Source organism: Gracilinanus agilis, chromosome 4, assembly GCF_016433145.1.
Source record: "Gracilinanus agilis isolate LMUSP501 chromosome 4, AgileGrace, whole genome shotgun sequence".
NCBI lineage: Eukaryota > Metazoa > Chordata > Mammalia > Didelphimorphia > Didelphidae > Gracilinanus > Gracilinanus agilis.
In genome coordinates this window covers 386,521,584-386,541,637 of record NC_058133.1, presented here as the reverse complement: position 1 = coordinate 386,541,637, position 20,054 = coordinate 386,521,584, and the positions used below count along the sequence as shown (strand labels likewise).

Genomic DNA, 20,054 nt, shown 5'->3' with positions numbered 1-20,054 from the left:
CTCCATTTGATGTAGAGGGATATTGTTGTCAAACATTCTCTAAACTTTATAAATCTCCCAGCACCTACAAAGCAGTGTTCTATACAACAAATACTTGCATTGTCATGGGTGAAAAAAAGAAAGAACAAAACTGAGGTGAGAGTGGTAGAGGAGACTGAGCAATTAGTTCTATATTTCTAAGTCTATAGCTATACGGACTAATGAGCGATTCTACAAATGACCACACAAAACAGAAAAGGCTGACCTCTAAAAAGGAAGGTCAGTTTGGTCCAAATTCCTTCTAAAGTTGTGCTTACATGACACTTTTTACATCACTGTAGGTCATGCTGTTTACTTTATCATTCTCTTCAGGTTCTTATTCTGACTTTTTAACTCTGCTCTAGTTGTAGTCTCATCCTGGAACTTCCCTCAGTCTCTGGGGGTTCGCTCACCCTCAAGTATCTATCCACTCTGGTAGTTTTCTCATACTGAAATATCCCTCCTCTAGGTTGGTCTCTCCCTCACTGGCCAGTTCCTCCCAGGTGTATGAGGGTGAGCATTAATGGTGTTGGAGGTATTTATCAGGACCCCCACCCTATAGCTATCTATGCGCCAGAGCAGCTAATCACTCACCCCCTCCTCAAGGAAGACCTATGAGGGAATAAACTCAAAGAGGTTCCCAAACTGGCAAAGCTAAAGTGGGGATGTTGAAGGAAGGTGTTGGGGGGGTTCAGTTGTGACCCTAATGAGTTGGATCCCACCCTCAGTGCCAGTAATGCTGAGACAAGCTTGCCCACTCCTAAGTTCAAGTCGCTCTGCCCTTCAAGCCTGTTTGGTATTTGTCTTCCCCTCAGCCACAAGATCGGTTTTCCTCCCCTTAAAGTAACAGTCCCAAGCTACCACTAATAAACTAATAAAGATTTATTGTAAGGATGAGGGAATTCGGGATAACAGGGTGAGGGGTTATTTATGGATTTCGAGGAAGGATAACTTCTCTATCAACTATGAACCCAACAACAAGAAAGCAGTTCTTGTTTCTTCTGTAGCTTGGACTCAGGAACTGACTCTCCCTCTCCTCACAATATCCTATCCTTAACACTATCTAACAAACAGGGGAATAACTGGAAGGAAGGGGTTCAAGATGGATCAAGAAAGGGTGCCCCAAGTGTCCGCTCACACCAGAATCCGGACCCGAAGGCCAATTATGGAGCACAACTCTTTCAGTATCTTCTTCATTGGCAATGAAGTCAGTAGAAAGGTTTAGCTGTTGAAATCTCCAGATTGCCCCTGAATTTTGGGTTCAAAAGAACTAAATTCCTGTCCAGATCCACCTGGCCACCCACAACCATCTACCCCAAGCCCACCTGAGAGCTTGAATGTCCTCTCAGGAGTTTTTGGCAATTGGTTGTTTGCAGTTTAGAATCTTCAGGAACTTCACCAAACTCCCTCCTTCACTGGCCCCTCCCAAACAGAACCTCCTCTAGGTTCTGTGAGGCCAGTTTCAATTCCACTTGCCTGCTCTCCTTTGCAAAATTCAGTCCACACTGTAACACAGGGTCTTTATTTTGGGAAGCCAACCTTCATTCCCCTCCTGACTCTGCTTTTGACTAACCAGACCATGTTCCAATATAAGTACCATCTCTTCTCTCATCCCTTTAGATGTTGGTTTCCTCCACTGAATTGTCTTTTTTTAAAAAATATTTGTAGTTGTATTCCCAGTACTCAACAAAGTCTGGGACATAGTAAGTACCCTTAATAAATACTTCTTGCTTGCTTGCTTCTTAAATTTGGATTTAAAAAATTCAATTTTATGGTGATATAACACATTCGAATTCATATAAATATAGTATATTAAGAATGAATTTTATCTATATAAAAGAAAAATATTATACATATAATTTTAATTCTTTTAAAGAATATGCAATGCTTCCTCTTAGACAAACTCTAATACTATTTTTAATTTAGGCTATTTGAAAACTCAAAGGTATACAATATAACACAAACCTGGTGGAGTAATAAGGGTTCTTCTGTGTTCTTTACACCAACCCACTGGATGAATGTGTGGACTTGCTGCTTCACACCTGAGGAGAATGTAAGAAAGAAATTCCATTGTTGAGGATGAATTCACATACTGATTTAATTAGCTTGGAAGAGATTTTTTTGGTTTGGTTTGGTTTTTTAAGAATTTAAGCTTATTTATTTAAATTAATTAATTAAGAATATTTTGCCATGGTTACATGATTTGTGCTCTTTCCATCCCCTTCTACCACCCCCCTCCCAAAGCCAACGAGCAATTCCACTGGGTTTTACATGTGCCATTGATTAAGATCTATTTCCATGTCACTTACATTTGCACTAGGGTGATCGTTTAGTGTCTACATCCCCAATCATATCCCCATCAAATCATGTGATCAAGCAGTTGTTTTTCTTCTGTGTTTCTACTCCCACATCCCACAGTTCTTTCTCTGAATGTGAATAGCGTTCTTTCTTATAAATGGGAAAACATTTTAAAAGAACTTTTTTTTTTATCACAGCCAACCTAATTTTTAAAAGTTTTAACAAAACATTGCATAAGACTCCATCTAGTGCAGCAGGGTGGATCTTCCTTTAGCACCTCTTCTGAATACACCCACTCTAAACCAGGCCAGGTCCCACTAGGGAGGCCCTGGCATTTACCCTGCTTCTCTGGCCCCCAGAACATTGAGCATTGTTAATTTCCTTGTTGATACACCTGAGGATTCCTGGGCCTTGACAACTGCCCTGTGGCTCCATCCCTAGGAATTCTAGGCCTTTCCATCTGCTATGGCAGAACTCCTATTATTGCCTCCAAATAGAAAGTGTCCTGGAAGGCTGTCTTGTTTCTTTCATTCATTTCTCCTGTATTTAGTACATGATCGGTACTTAATGATTTTTTTTTCATTTATGCAATGGATTTTCCACTTTTCCAGAGAAAAACTTATAGAAACAAAATAATATTTTAAAAACTACAACTGAAAAATATAAGCCATACATTTTAAATGAATACTTTATCTAAATTTGATACCAACAAACACAAGGCAATATTTAGAGGGGAAAAAAGACATGATTAAAGACCCACTCAAGGCACGGTGCTAAAAATATTGGGGATACAAGGGAAGGCATAAGATAGTCAAAATCTGCCCTCAAGGAACTCATAAGTGAGGCATGGTGAAATCCTACAGTCAGCTAAGAAATTGTGAGATGTCTGCCTTGGTACCCTTTCTTTAATAGAGGATTTAGGAGAGGCTACCCAATGGCCATCCTCCATCTTCTCCCATCAGAGGGAAGGAGATCTGTATATAAGCTATACTCTAGTACAATCTACAAAGTCCTTCCTCTACCACTTCCATACCTTCCCTTCATCAGTATTCAAGAGTACAGCACATCAACGAAATCTAAGTACCCAAAATGAGTTACAAAGTGAAAAATAATTCAGAAACATTAGCTCAGAAGACACCAGTGGTCCATCTCTGTTTTGTGAGCTATCTCTATGTAAGTTCATCTAAAAAGGGCAGGAATCTCAATTCTCAATGTAGCAATGTGGAAATTAGAAGCTGGACAGATGTTTCAAGGCCCTGCCCACAGAGAAAGCTAACTGGTAGTTAAGAAACCTAGTATCCCCTTGCTAAGTAAATGTGAAAATATTTAAAGAAATTAAAAATAAAGGGCTGAAAACATGTTGAAAAAACAGGTTTATTTCTTCCATATCTAATCTTAATATATAGTACTATATTATTTTGAATCATGTGTCAATATTCACAATAATTTCTTCAACTCATATGACAAATATTATTTAGCATTTTAGGTTTATAGATTTCAAAAACTTAAACAGCTGAAGAATATCTGGTGTCATTTCTGGGCCATGAAGATATAATAAATATCAATACTATTAAAGTTCATTTTCACTCTTGTTGCTATTTGAAACAAAGGGATACTTTACAGAATTGGGCAACATTAACAAAATTCATTTAGAGAAAAAGAAGATCTAGAACATCAGGGGAAATAATGGAAAAAAAGAGGGGAATGAAGGGGAAATAGCACTTTCACACTTCAAGCTATATTATAATACAGCAATTACCCAAATCCTTTGGTTCTGGTTAAAAAGAACAAATAAAGATTAGGCAGATTAGACAAAGAAGAATTTAGAAAAAAATGTAACTTAATAATATGTTCAAATAAACACAAAACATAAATTACCTCGGAATGAATTCCCTAAGTGATAAGAACTGTTTATCAGTCAGTCAGCAAACATTTACTAAATGCTTCCTGTGTTCCAGCAACTATTCTATGCTCTAGGGCAGTGTTGGTGAACCTTTTAAAGATCACATGCCCAAACTGCACATTCAAGCCACCTGTGAGCCCCACTGCATAACCCCAGACAGGGGAGGAAGGAAGCACTTGCATTGTATGTATGAATGCATGTAGGAGCATGCATGCCATAGGTTAATTGACACAGCCCTAGGGCTATTAAAAAAGGCAAAAACAAAGTTCTTACCCTGAAGGAATTTGTATTCTAATGGGCAAGACAACATGCTAACAACTATTTATATACAAGACAAACACAGTGTAAATGGGAAGTAATTTCAAAGGGAAAGCCTAAGCAATAGAGGAAACTGCTGGGAAAACTGCTGGGTATGTAATTGAGCTAAAATTAGGCTAAGAACAGCATTCTACAATAAATTCAAAATGTATATGTTAGCTGAATATTAAAGATCAAACTACAAAAAAACCAGGAGAAGAAAACCACATGCTTTTCACAGCTATGGGAAAATGAAATTTCAATTAAACAAGGGGAAAATAGGCAATCACAAAAGACATGATCATGGATCATTTTGATAAACAAAGTTCAAAAAGGTTTTTAAACAAAAGAAATTAGTGCATTTGGGGTGAGAAAGAAAGCAAATAACCAGAAAAATCTTTGTATCAAATACCTGATATTGTTTCATTCCTTGAGATATGAGTGTTTAAAATATAGGAAAAAAGAATTAAGAAAAGAATTGCAAACTATTATCAACCATTTGAAAGAATGTTTCAGTTTTTAATGAAAGGAAATATGTAAATCAAAACAACCCTGATGTTTTACCTCATACCCAGCAAATTGGAAAAAAAAATGATAGAAGTTGGGAAGAGTCCATTGTTAAAGATATTGTGGAAAGACAGTATACCAATATGCTATTGGTGAGCTATGAATTAGTACGACTATTCTAAAAAGCAATTTGGAATTATGCAAATAAAGTGATTAAATATCCATATACTATGACCTGGATATTCTATTGTTAGGTATGTAGTCCAAGGATATCAGTGACAAAAAGGAAAAATAAACAACTTGTAGTACATGAATATAATGTGTTGTAAGAAAAGAGGAGCCTCATGAAAAGAGAACTATGGAAAGACATGAACTGATTCAAAATCAAATAAGCAGAGTTAGGAAAGCAATACACAAAATGATTACTAATGGAAAGAACAATACCACAAAATGATCAAACTGTATGTTGTGAAATTATCAAAATCAAACTTGGCCCCATAAAGTGAAATGAGAAGCCACAAAGGCATTTATAGCATTAGATTTTTCTTAATGTGTTTGAATATTAATCAATTTTTCCTCCTATTTAAAAAAACTTTGTTACTAAGGGATAGTTATCTGAGAGGGGGAGGAGGAAGGCAATAGGAAGAAATCTAGACAGAGTAAAAAACAAAAGATATCAATAAAAATCTATTTTCAAATTACAGAGGATTTACATGATATAACAGGATATCTAGTAACATAGAAAGAACAAGCTTGAGTCTGAATGCAGATTGAAATATGCTATTCTTCACTTTATTTCCTCCATGAATTTTTCTCTAACGTAAGCAATGTATCTTATTTCACAAAATGATGAACAGAGAAATATGTATTTTATGATAATATATGTACAAACTCTATCGTATTACTTGCCTTCTTGGGGAGGAGGGAGAAGTGTAAAGGAAGGAAAAAAAGAATGAGACAGATTTCTGGACATGGGTAATATGAGAATTTGTTTCTCAAATAAGTATATTTATTATATTTTACTACATATTAATAACAAACCATATGTAGTGCTGTTATATGACATATATTTTAAAAAATAAAATACACTTAGTAAAAGAATTGAAAAGATTTCTCTCTAATCCCATATAATGAAAAAACATTCATCCCAGTTCATTTTGGCCTATTCATATGCTATTTTAATTATGTGCAAGGCTGTCAGAGACCCTAAAATTTGACCATAGACCCTACTTAAACAATGGAGTCACTGAAATATAGCAATAAAAATAAAATGGAAAAAAGAACCGAAAACCTATCAGCAAATGGCAATTTATTTTACAGTTGGCAAGTTACAAAATCCATCTTGCAGGACTAAAAAGAATCATCTCTTAGCCCCATCTAGTGATCATAGATGGAAATAGTATCAAAAAGTCATTTTAAATAAATATTTCCAATATGATGGGAATGTTTTACATATTAATATAAATAAGGCTGGAGCCTCTAACTTTATTGCTTTTGCATTCTTAAGCGTATCACATAATAAATCTATCCCTTGAATTACTGAATAATCCTCAAGAAGACTTAGAAAGTCTTCTTAAGGCATAAGCACAGAAAATGAAATGGTCTGTAATGGTTTTGAATTATGATTAGAGATCAACATGAAAAGCACTATTTGGAAAAGAAAGAAATACATTGGGTCTGGAGGTACGACAGGACTGAATAGAAAACTATCGTTACCTTTATAACTCCACTACTGACTGCATCAACCCAGATTTAAACTTTCTTTAGCACCGGCAGATATGAAGTTACAAGGAGATAGAAAATAATCCTATATTCATTATGCATCCTTTCTCTAAACTATTGGTACCAGATAATTCCTTCAGGAAACTCAGGCCTCTTACAATAGTAAACCACTATTACAAGAGTGATTTTCTTTCAAAGTGTTCTAAATATCAAAGCATAATAGAAATAATCAACAGCAACCCATGTGATACAGGTCAGGGGCAATTATTATAGTTTACATTTATGATATGAAATCTGAGGTACACAGAAGTTGGGTACCTAGCCAAATTCATACAAATAGATTAGAAGCAATATGCAATATTGATCACTATTTACTATAGCTTTCTTTTTCACAGATCCACTTATGTTCTTCATCCATACAGAGAGGACAATTTTGTGCTTCTGTCTAATTTGACTACATTAGTATATTGAATACTAGGCTACCTTTAAGCTTTATGCACCTTAAGGGTCAAGTGAGCAAAATCACTGCCCCAACTATAAGAAAGACTAGCTTAAAGAATAAATGTTTGAAGTAGAGTTTTGAATAGATATGGGTTAAATGTTTAATCAATGGGATAGTCTCAGTTTTTATTCTAAGTCTTCACTCCTTTATATATAACAATACAATGTTATTTCTAGGCTAAAGAATAGTGTTCAATACAAAAACAAAAGGAAAACAATGACAGGCAACAATTGTAGATAAGCATGAGATTCATATATCTTTTTCAAGTATAAGTGCCAGAGGGGCAAAATTTAACATTGTTATAAAAAATGAATATTATCAAATCAACACTATTAGCAAAGAGGAACCACACTTTCACTTCATAAAGGAAAATTATTTCAATCTTAGATACACTTTCCTACCTTGAGGTATACTTCTGCCTATTTCTTAATGGGCAGCAGAAATTTTTCTCAAGCTGTTGGGTGAACCTTGTAATTGTAATGATTAAAATTGATAAAGACTGATATTACGAGAGAAAATAATATTTTAATTACCATGGCCATGTTGATAAAAATTATGTAAGCCCACTCGCCTGGTAAAAGCTATTCAAAAAAATACCGCCAGTGACCATCCTCACTACGTAGCCAAAGAGCCCCATCTCAAGCCAGCCCTACGGATTTAAGCTGTGCTATACGTTGGTTCCCATTGTCTGAAGTGAAACCGGAAACCCATTGGATCATGGGGAATGTAGTTCTAAGGTCCCTCACATGTCCACAGGAAGTCTGTCAAACACGGGAAATGTAGTTCCAAGGTACCCCACATGTCTACAGGAAGTTTGTCAAACGCTAAACATCTTGAGACTCAATACTTCCAAATAGAACCCCAATACTTTTAAATAACATATAAGAAAATTTTGGCTTTTTAAGATATCAAAGGATATTATGATTCATTGGATTCTTATTAAAGCACATGAATATCAGCCCAATACAGAATGACTATTTTCCATTACTGGAACAAACTTGCCACTGACATTAAATAAAGTAATATAATCTATTTAGAGACAAAAATATTTCTAACTAAGAAAAATAAGTTTCTACTCTAGGTAAAATAAACTCTCAATGAGGTTTTTAAAAAAAACAACAAACTCATTTATAACATCACTGACTAAATGCAGAGAACATTCTCGTAGTTTACAAAACTAAGGCAATCTAATTTGTAACCTCAATTACACACCTGGTGAGCAAGTTTGTACTGCTAAAAATAAGTGCTTTCTTTCCACAATTCAAAGATCAAAGGGTGAAATATCTAATAACACCATAAATATTTCAGTGCATTTAAACTGTTTTCAAAAAGTTCCTTAATTGCAGGTTGGGAGAGGGGGAAGACAAAGTGAAAAGTGTGGTAGACATTTTATTCTCTATGGGGAAAACAATCCAACAATTACTTAATATCCACAGTTGCATAGTTACACAAATACTTAAAGAGTATATTCAAAAGAACTCTGCAAATTATTATACTTTAAACATGTATCAAACCTAGTTATTTCACAATACTAAAGTAGAACTAAAGAAATTCAATTTTTTTTTAAAACCCTTACCTTCTGTCTTAAGAATCAATACTATGTATGATTTCCAAGGCAGAAGAGTGGTAAGGGCTAGGCAATGGGGGTTAAGTGACTTGCCCAGGGTCACACAGCTAGGAAGTGTCTTGAGACCAGATTTGAACCCAGGACCTCCCATCTCTGGGCTTGACTCTCAATCCACTAAGCCACCTACCTACCTCCAAGGAATTCAATTTTTTACCCAAGAAATAGAAAACTAAAGTGGATAGCATGTGGAATGAATGCTTTCAAGGATTTTATTTTTTTTTAAAACTTATCTTTTCTTTTAGCAGAAGAGCTGTAAGGGCTGGGCAATTGGGATTAAGTTGCACAGGATCACACATCTAGGAAGTGTCTGAGGCCAGTTTTACCAGGTCCTCCCAACTCCAGGCCTGGCACTCTATCCACTAGGCTACTAAATAGCCCTACCCCCTTTTTTAAAAAATTTAATGGAAATAAGCATCTTACAATCAAATAAACAGATCAAAATTCTTTGTTCGATAATTTTTTTCTTTTTCAATTTCACTTTATTTTGCATTAAAATCAACTTTACAAAAAAGGGAAAAGTCAAATTACCCTTCTATCAATTTTTGAAAATGAGGCTAAGTGGGCAAACTAAAATACTATTCTTTCCAGCACTGCAGACTTGTAGCTAAAAGCCTAATGGTCATTAAAAAAAAAAGAAGGCTCTAGACCTCTGTAAAGCCTTTCACCACCAATCAAAGGCTCCAAGGGAACAGAAAACCAAATCTGACAACAGAATGGAGCTGGGGGATCCTCAAGCTGAACCCAACTTAATAGGTATGTGGGGAGAAAAAAAGCCTGAATTCTTGGAACTGAGGGGAGGGGAAAGAAAGGAGGAAGATCCCAGATCCGGCTTCCACCTAATGTGCTGAGTCTCCAGCAGATCCTGGAATCTCTGGGTAGGCTAGGGTGCTAGTCTGAGGAATGCCTCTCTGGCACAGCTGTGCCAAATGCAAGGCTCTGATCATGGACAGCAGGGAGGCTGCTGGGGGAGAAATCCAGAGAACATACCCTCCATCTTGTGCTGCCCTCCCTACCCCTTTCTCTCCAGGTTTTGATCTCAGGGCACTTTGAGCTGTGCAGATCAACTCCACCAGGCTTAATCCTATCAATGCAGCGGAGAAGTCCTCAGAGTGCAGGGAAGCTCCAACACCCCTCCCCCACAGACTACAGTGAAAGAAGTCAAATTCACTTCTCTAGCTTTTACCACCAGCTGGAGAAAATATGAACTCAGGATAATTGGAGCTGTACAGATCAATCTCATCTGGCTTAATCCTAACAATATAGCAGACAAGAAGTCTTCAGAGGGCAGGGAAGCTCCAAAACCCCTCCCCCACAGACTACAATGAAAGTAGCCAAATTCACTTCTTTAGCTTTTACCACCAACTGGGGAAAATCTGGCCTCAGGTTCCACTAACTTAATTAATCAACAAAACAGAGAAGAAGCCCTCCCAGGACTGAATAGCCCAAACCCACAGATAAAAAAACTATCAAAGGACCAAGACTGTAATCCAATTACAGGAGAGAAAGAAGGAAAAAATATGAATAAACAAAAGAAAAAGGAAAAAGAAACCACAATCAAAAGCTTCTATACAGAAATTGAACAAAAAGCAAATGGATCAGAAGAAGATAAAGGAACACCAAGAAAAATTATAGAAACTTCAGTAAAATGGACACAGACTTTGGAAGAACTTAAAATTCAATTAACTAAAGAACTCAAAATTCAAATAACTCAAGAACTCAGAAAACAATCAATAGAGGCTGAAGACAAGGAAATACATGATCTAAAACAAGAAAATAATGTCTTAAAAGCCAAAATTGACCAACTGAAAAGCGAAGCAAAGAAGGTGAAAGATGATCTACAAAGAAAATCAGGCCAGAAGGAGAAGGATGACCAAAACGCCAGGGATGAAATTCAGTCTTTAAAAATTAGAATTCAACAACTAGAAGCAAATGACTTCACAAGGCAGAAAGAATAAATAAAACAAAATTTAAAAAATGAAAAATTTGAGGAAAATATGAAATACCTCATTGACATAACCACAGATCTGGAAAACAGATCTCAAAGTTACAATTTAAGAATTACTGGTCTACCAGAACATCATGACAAAAGAAAAAGCCTGAACATCATCCTACAGGAAATTATACAAAAAAACTGTCCTGACATTTTCGAACAAAAGGGAATAGTGGAAATTGAAAGAATCCTCAGATCACCTCCTACAACTGACAACTTCCAAGAATATTATAGCCAAATTCAAAAAGTACCAGACAAAGGGAAAAATATTACAAGCTGATAAGAAGAAGTCACTCAGATGCCAGGGAACCACAGATAGGATAACACAGGATCTGGCTGCATCTACATTGAAGGATCAAAAGGCAGAGAATAATAATATTCTGGAAAGCATGAGAACTGTATCTACAACCATGAATTAACTATCTAGAAAAACTAACTATATTCTTGCAGGGGAAAATATGGTTATTCAATAAAATTGAAGACGTCCAATCATTCAAAAAGAAAAAAAAATGGGACTTAAACAGAGTTTGCTGCCCAAACACAGAACTCAAGAGAATTACTGTAAGGTAATTAAGAGAACAGGAAAAAAAACAAAAAAACTTTTCTTTAAGGGACCCAATAAGTTCAATTGGCATATCCCTATAAGAAAAGAAGATATTGATAACTCTTAAAAATTGTTATTATCAACAGGGTAGCTAGAAGAAGCATACTTAGAGGGAACAGGGACAAACTGTATAGGATGAAATGTCAAGATATGTGTGTGTGTGTGTGTGTGTGTGTGTGTGTGTGTGTGTGTGTGTGTGTGTGTGTGTGTAAAACTAGAGGTAAAAAAAAGGTGATAATATTAAGAAAAATGGGAAAACAGACAAAATGGAGTATATTTATATTTCATAAAGAAGTCTGTGGGGCAATCAAGGGGGGGAAGACCAATACAATAGAAGGGTAAACTGATTGGAGAAAGGAAATACTTAATTCTTAAGTGCATTGAAATTCACTTAAAGAGGGAAGAACAATCACAGATCCATTGGGGCAGAGAATTGATTCACCCCTATAGAAAAGCAGAAGGGTAACAAACAGACTGGTAAGGAGGGAAGCAATACTAGGGAGGAAGAGGGGGGTGGGGTGGGGTGTAGCTTAAAAAGACGGTAAGGAACAATAAGAGGGGAAAATAAGAAGGGAGGAGGGAGAAAGGGAAGTAAAATAAGGGAGGGAATTAGGGAAACTGATTAAAAACAAAATGCTGGTATAGAAGGAAATAGTGAATGAAGAAAGGGCAGGACAAGGTCAGGGAATCAAAATGTTGGGGAATACAGAGTTGATAATTATAACTCTGAATGTGAATGGGATGGTCTTGCCCATAAAATGGATGCAAATAGCAGAGTGGATTAGAAAACAAAATCCTACCATATGTTGTCTACAAGAAATCCACATAGAGTAAAAATAAAAGGCTGGAGCAATTGGGCTTCAACTGAGAAAAAGAAGGCAGGAGTTGCAATCATGATTTCTGACAGAGCCAAAGTAAAAATACATCTGGTTAAAAGAGATGGGGAAGGTAATTACATCCTGATAAAAGGCAGTATAAACAATGAAGAAATAGCAGTACTCAACATGTATGCACCAAATAGTATAGCATCTAAATTTCTAAAGGAGAAACTGGCAGAGCTCAAGGAGGAAATAGATAATAAAACTATACTACTAGGAGACCTGAAGCTTCCCTTATCAGAACTAGATAAATCAAACGAAAAAAAAATAAGAAAGAGATAAGAGAGGTAAATGAAATCTTAGAAAAATTAAAGTTAATAGATACATGGAGAAAAATAAATAGGGACAAAAAGGAATATACCTTCTTCTCAGCAGCACATGGAACACTGACAAAGATTGACCATGTACTAGGGCATAGAAACATGTCAAACAAATGCAAAAAAGCAGAAATAATAAATGCAACTTTATCAGATCATAATGCAATAAAAATAGTTATTAGCAATGATACATAGAGAGGCATACCAAAAACTAATTGGAAACTAAATAATATGATTCTCCGAAATAAGTCAGTTAAAGAACAAATCATAGAAACAATAATTTCATTGAAGAGAATGACAACAATGAGGCTTCTTACCAAAACCTATGGGATGCAGCCAAAGCAGTACTAAGGGGGAAATTTATATCACTTAGTGCATATATTAACAAATTAGGGAGGGCTGTTATGAGGAAGAGTATAGATATTTAGTGAAATTAGCACCCAGGCTATCAGGCTGTCTCTAAAGACCTGAGAGTTCCATAATGGAATGAAGCCAGGGTTTGAAGAGAGAGTATGGCTTGACCAAGCTGAAGGAAGGAGGTTTTGGCTGTGTGGTTCAACTTTGCCAAATATCCAAGGAGCTGACAGAGTGGAATATCACTGTGAAGAAGATACTTCAATCAATTATCTATTCTGGCCTAGGTAGAGGGAAGGTCTTGGTTATCTGCTGGTGGACAGCAGATTTATCTACCTTACTCCCTAGAGCAGGGGTCGGCAACCTTTTTGGCCGTGAGAGCCATAAGCAACACATTTTTAAAAATGTAATTTTGTGAGAGCCATACAGTGCTCACAGTGCTGCTCCTGTAACAGCGCCTGAAAAAAAATTGACTTTATGGCTCCTGCAGAAAGAGCCATATGTTGCCGACCCCTGCCCTAGAGCAATGATAGGCAAACTTTTTAAAGAGGGGGCCAAAGGAAAAGAAATGCTCATCTGTTAGTCTGTTTCTAAGGCAACTCTTTTGAAGTTTCATTGTATTATATCCTACTCATTGTATTTGTCACATTAGGAATAATGTGGGGCGGATAGAACATTTCAAGGGACTGCATCTGGCCCAAGGGACACAGTTTGCTCTTCACTGCCCTAGAGTGTTTGTGGATTAACTGGCTGTGTGTCGGACTTGTTCCTGATTCCTGTGACAAATGTGATCATCTTGGAGCACCTTGGACCAGTGTAGTGAGAAGCCCACCTCTCCAGGCCTCTCTTATTCTAGTTAGAGGTTTAGCTTAATTTAGACCTTAGTTTAATTAAATCATTTGGGTTATTCCATAGTGTAGTAAACCCTTCTCTTCCACTTCCCTTATTTAATATCAATAAACTCAGTTTGTTTGTACTTCCTGTCTCCTCTAGCCATTAAGAACCCACATCTTGAAGTAGCCTACAGCACTGGCTTTCCCTGGCTGACAGACTGATTGTCAGTTAGCTGACCAACTGTCATTTCCCAAACTTCACATCTTTATTTGGTTTCCCAGTGTTTACCTGTTAGTCCTTCCCTTGTGAGGTGTGGGACTGTCCCCAGTTTTGTCTGGCATCTAGTTATTCCTCTATTCCCAGTATTTTCTTTTAAATTGGCACCAGTAACAGAGTGTGGCTAAGTCAGGAAGACAGGAAGTTAACTCTGAGAGTTAGACACAAACTGGAAGTTAAGGGGAAGTAAACATTCCATGAGGGGTTATAGCCACTGGCTGTAGACTGAAAGTTCCAAGGGAGTGGTGAACCACTCAGAACTGACATACTCCCTGACCACACTTCATTCATAAAATCCCTGGGTGCAGCTAATTTACTACCAAGGCTTAAATAGCCACAGAGAAAGGGTTTTTCTCTATTTTTTTTGTTTGCTTTTTACTGTTTGTGTCATCCTGTTTCATTGTAAATTGGTGTTGTTATAGGAATATTGTTGCATTTGTATTAGATATTAGTCTTTCCTCTTTCCATTGTGACTTATTACTTATTATAATAATACTATTAGTGGAACTCCAATATTAGTAACAACTATTATGGAGGAAATAGTGGATCTGTGTGTTTATTATATGTGGAGGATGTTTTACTTTTTCCCTTACCTGGTGTTTTGTGGTATACCAAAATATGTTAAGTTGTTGTTACAATTTAAAACAATAAGACCTTTATGGGATATAACTTTACTAGATATGCTGGCACATATACCAGTGCTACTCTTATGTTGTTACATGATGTATGTAGAATGAGATGGTTGCTACAGTGTATGCTGTATACAATTAAGGTCAAAATTAACTGGTGGTGTAAGAAATCAGAAATTAAATTGATAATGAGATTATTGCAAATAAAAATGGATAATATGGAAATGTATATAAAATAAAATAGATTTCCAGACACTGGCTTTGGTTGTGCACAGCATTCAAATGACACAAAGATGGATAGTGCTACTAAGGTTTCTGAGAACACTAGGGTAGAGGTCAATAAACTGGGCATGCAACTTTAAAAACTAGAAACTGAACAAATTAAAAATCTCCAGAGGAAAAGAAAATTAGAAATACTAAAAATCAAAGGAGAAATTAATAAAATTGAAAGTAAAAGAACTACTGAAATAATAAATAAGACCAGAAGCTGGTACTTTGAAAAAACAGATAAAATAGATTACTGGTAAATCTAATTAAAAAAAGGAAAGAAACAAACCAAATTAACAGTATCAAAGATAAAAAGGGAGACCTCACCTCTAATGGAGAGGAAATTAAGGCAATCAATAAAAACTATTTTGCCCAATTATATGGCAATAAATATAGCAATCCAGGTGATAGGGATGAATATTTACAAAAATATAAATTGCCTAGATTAACAGCAGAAGAATAAGCCGTCAAAGAACTCCCTAAGAAAAAATCACCAGGGCCTGATGGATTCACAAGTGAATGCTATCAAACATTCAAAGAACAACTAATTCCAATACTATACAAATTATTTGACATAATAGGCAAAGGAGTTCTACCAAATTTCTTTTATGACACTAATATGGTAATGATTCCAAAGCCAGGCTGACCAAAAACAGAGAAAAAAATATAGACAAATCTCCCTAATGAACATAGATGCAAAAATCTTAAAACCAGCAAAAAAAGACTCCAGCAAGTGATCATAAGAGTTATTCATCATGATCAGGTATGATTTATACCAGGAATGCAAGGATGGTTCAACATTAAGAAAACCATCCACATAACTGACCATATCAACAAGGTAACAAACAAAAATTACATGATTATCTAAATAGATGCTGAAAAAGCCTTTGACAAAATACAACACCCATTCCTATGGAAAACACTAGAAAGTATAGGAATAGAAGGGCCTTTCCTAAAAATAATAAACAGTATATATCTAAAACCATCAACAGCATCATATGCAATGGAAATAAATTAGAAACCTTTCCAATAAGATCAGGAGTGAAACAAGGATGCCCATTATCACCTCTATTATTTAACATTGTACTAGAAACACTAGCAGAGGCAATTAGAGAAGAAAAAGAAATTGAAGGTATCAAAATGGGCAATGAGGAGACCAAGCTATCACTCTTTGCAGATGATATGATGGTCTACTTTTAAAAAATCCTAGAGAGGGGGCAGCTGGGTAGCTCAGTGGATTGAGAGTCAGGCCTTGAGACAGGAGGTCCTAGGTTCAAATCCGGCTTCAGACACTTCCCAGGTGTGTGACCCTGGGCAAGTAATTTGACCCCCATTGCCCACCCTTACCACTCTTCCACCAAGGAGCCAATACACAGAAGTTAAGGGTTTAAAAAAATAAAAATAAAAAATCCTAGAGAATTAACTAAGAAGCTTGTAGAAATAATCAACAACTTTAGCAAAGTTGCAGGATACAAAATAAATGCACATAAATCGTTAGCTCTATATATTTCCAACACATCCCAGCAGGAAGAGTTAGAAAGAGAAATTCCATTTAAAATCACCCTAGACAATATGAAATACTTAGGAATCTATCTACCAAAACAAAAACAGGAATTATATTAACACAACTGCAAAATACTTTCCAAACAATTAAAACTAGATCTAAACAACTGGAAAAACATTGAATGGGTAGGATGAGCTAACATAATAAAAATGACCATTCTACCCAAATTAATTTACTTATTTAGTGCCATGACTATCAAACTAGCAAGAAACTTTTTTACAGAATTAGAAAAAAACTATAACGAAGCTCATTTGGAAGAACAAAAGATCTAGAATATCAAGGGAAATAATGAAAAAAAAAAACATATGAAGGAAGGTGGCCTAGCAGTACCAGATCTTAAACTATACTTATAGCAGTGTTCATCAAAACAATATGGTACTGGGTAAGAGACAGAAGGGAAGATCTGTGGAATAGATTAGGGGTAAGTGATGTCAACAAGACTCTCTATGATAAACCCAAAGAGCCCACCTTTTGGGTCAAAAATCCACTATTTGACAAAAACTGCTAAGGAAATTGGAAAACAATATGGGAGAGATTAGGTTTAGATCAACATCTCACTCCCTACACCAAGATAAATTCAGAGTGGGTAAATGACTTGAATATAAAGAAGGAAACTATAAGTAAATTAGGTGAACACAGAATAGAGTACTTGTCAGATCTCTGGGAAAGGAAAGATTTTAAAACCAAGCAAGAGATAGAAAAAAATTAAAAAATGTAAAATAAATAATTTTGATTACACTAAATTAAGAAGTTTTTATATAAGCAAAAGCAATGTAACCAAAATGGGAATGTAAACAACAAACTGGGAAAAAAATCTTTATAACAAAAAACTCTGACAGAGGTCTAATTACTCAAATATACAAGGAGCTAAATCAATTGTATAAAAAAATCAAGCCATTCCCCAATTGATAAATGGACAAGGGACATGAACAGGCAATTTTCAGACAAAGAAATCAAAACTATCAATAAGCAAATGAGAAAGTGTTCTAAGTCTCTAATAATTAGAGATGTGCAAAGCAAAACAACTCTGAGATACCACCTCACACTTAGCAGGTTGGCTAAACTGACAACAGGGGAGAGTAATGAATGTTGGAGGGGATGTGCAAAATTGGGACATTAGTGCATTGCTGGTGGAGTTGTGAACTGATCCAACCATTCTGGATGACAATTTGGAACTATGCCCAAAGAGCTCTAAAAGACTGCCTGTCCTTTGACCCAGTCATGCCATTGTTGGGTTTGTACCCCAAAGGGATCATGGGAAAGAGACTTTTACAAAAAATATTTATAGCAGCGCTTTTTGTGGTGGCAAAAAACTGGAAAACGAGGGTATGCCCTTCTATTGGAGAATGGCTGAAAACATTGTGGTATCTGCTGGTGAAGGAATACTATTGTGCTCAAAGGAATAATGAACTGGAGGAATTCCATGTGAACTGGAAAGACCTCCAGGAACTGATGCAGAGTGAAAGGAGCAGAGCTAGAAGAACATTGCACACAGAGACTGATACACTGTGGTAGACTCGAATGTAATGGACTTCTGTACTAGCAATGACCCAGGACAGTTCTGAAGGATTTATGGAAAAGAACTTTATCCACATTCAGAGGAAGAACTACAGGAGTGGAAACACAGAAGAAAAACAACTGTTTCAACACATGGGTTGATGCTGTAAAAGGGAATTCTTGGTTCTCTTTGAGTTCACACTTGTGAAAAGGGAATCCTTTGTTCTCTCTGCTTAGTTAACACTTTTGTTTGCAATAACTTTGAATCAACAGAAGCTTGAAAGCCACTTAGTAAGTTCACACCTTACTTGATGCTAGGTGAGAACAAGCCAGAAATTTAAGATTTACACATTCAGAAAGGTGTGATTCCAAAGGTGAGAACTCAGACAATTTGGAAGCTGTGATTGGCCCTTATGAAAAGACACCCTTTTGAAAAGGGGCAGGCACCATAAAAACCACGAAAGCAGGCTGATGAAGGAGTCTGGTGAAGAAGGCTAGTAGAGAGTGAACTCCAAGAAGGAAGTCGGCTTCAAGAAGAAGGTTGGCTCAAAGAAGAAAGTAGGCCTCAGGAGTCACCTTCAACTCCGGTCATTTTCTTGGGTGGGTGTATAGCTGGTTTTCCCTTCCTATCTTCTGAAGATAGTTTAATTCTGATTGAAGGTTAATAAGTCCTGGCTGAACAAAGCACTGGAATAATATTTAGTTAGATAGGTTAATGTCTTTTTTATCCTTTTGTATTTTTCTACTTTCACCTCTTTTGTAAATAAAAGATTTATAATTTTCATATATGTAGCCAAACCATTAATTTTAACACTTACAATGTGGACATGATTTGGGATATAGACTCTAAAGGACCACCCCAGTGCAACTACCAATAATATGGAAATAGGTCTCGATTGATGACACATGTTAAAACCAGTGGAAATGCGTATTGGCTACGGGAGTGGGGGGTGGGGTTGTGGGGGGGGGTGGAGGGGAGAGTCAGAACATGAATCATGTAACCCTGGAAATATTTTCTAAAAAAATAAAAAATTTAAATAAATATTTTCCTCTCTACCTCAAAAAAAGTTTACTACATAATTATTATTTAATGGTTAAATAAAATAATTATTGAATATATTACTTGTTATATTTAATGTTATTTATTTGCCATTCAAATAAACAAAAGACAATCATCATTTATCGAGTGCTCACTAACGATATTCCCTTTCTAGTACCTAGTATAGTGCCAGACACATAGTAGAACCTTAATAAGGTATTTAATAATAAGGTTCCAAGAATTCCTAAAGGGAGATATATATGGCAAATCAAATGAGCACCACCTCCTTGCCCACCCATTCTTCTTGGACACTGAGAGAAACAACCCCAAATCCTGAACTGTTCCAATGGCACTTGGGAGTAGCAATAACACTGTCTTCAGCTCATCTCAGGAAGCAATTCCTGTGGAGATAGAGCCTGGTACCTGCTCCTGTAGTTCTTGGCATTGTCCATAAAAGAAGAGGCATCCCTGTCAGATGTGCTACTGCCCCACTAAGGACCACCTGCCTTCCAGCTCCAGTTGACATCTTGATTTGCAGTGGTTTCCACAATGGAGTCTGAGCTCCTTGAGAAAAAGAACCCTCTGTCTTGTCCATTTGTATTCCTAGAGCCTCTATAGGACAGTGCTTTGCACACAGTAAGCACTTAGCAAATGGTTTCCTCATTTGTTGGTTAGTAATTACTCGTTGCCTCCAAAAGAAAGCACGGAGGTATGCCCCAATGACTGAAGAGAAGTTCACCAGCAAGATAGAAGAATTATCCAGATCCCTGAGGAGTGAGGGCAAGAACTCTGAGGGACAAGGAGGAAGGGGCCTCTGGAGGAGCTGGGAGATGGTGACAGGGATCATTGTTTGCCAAAGAAACAAGTGGCAGCACTTGGGATACAAATAGATAAAAACTGTCTCCCCCATGAGACTGTGAGCTCCTGGGGG

The 20,054-nt window shown here is 36.4% G+C and overlaps 1 protein-coding gene across 1 annotated transcript in view; it reads right to left on the bottom strand.

Annotated features, from left to right (window-relative positions):
* The window catches only part of L3MBTL3 (L3MBTL histone methyl-lysine binding protein 3), a 165,014-nt gene that overhangs the window by 92,590 nt on the left and 52,370 nt on the right, over nucleotides 1–20,054 (bottom strand). Inside the window, exon 13 of the mRNA XM_044675430.1 lies at nucleotides 1,984–2,060. Within this exon, the coding sequence (XP_044531365.1) occupies nucleotides 1,984–2,060 (77 nt within the window). The remainder of the gene's footprint in view (nucleotides 1–1,983; nucleotides 2,061–20,054) is intronic.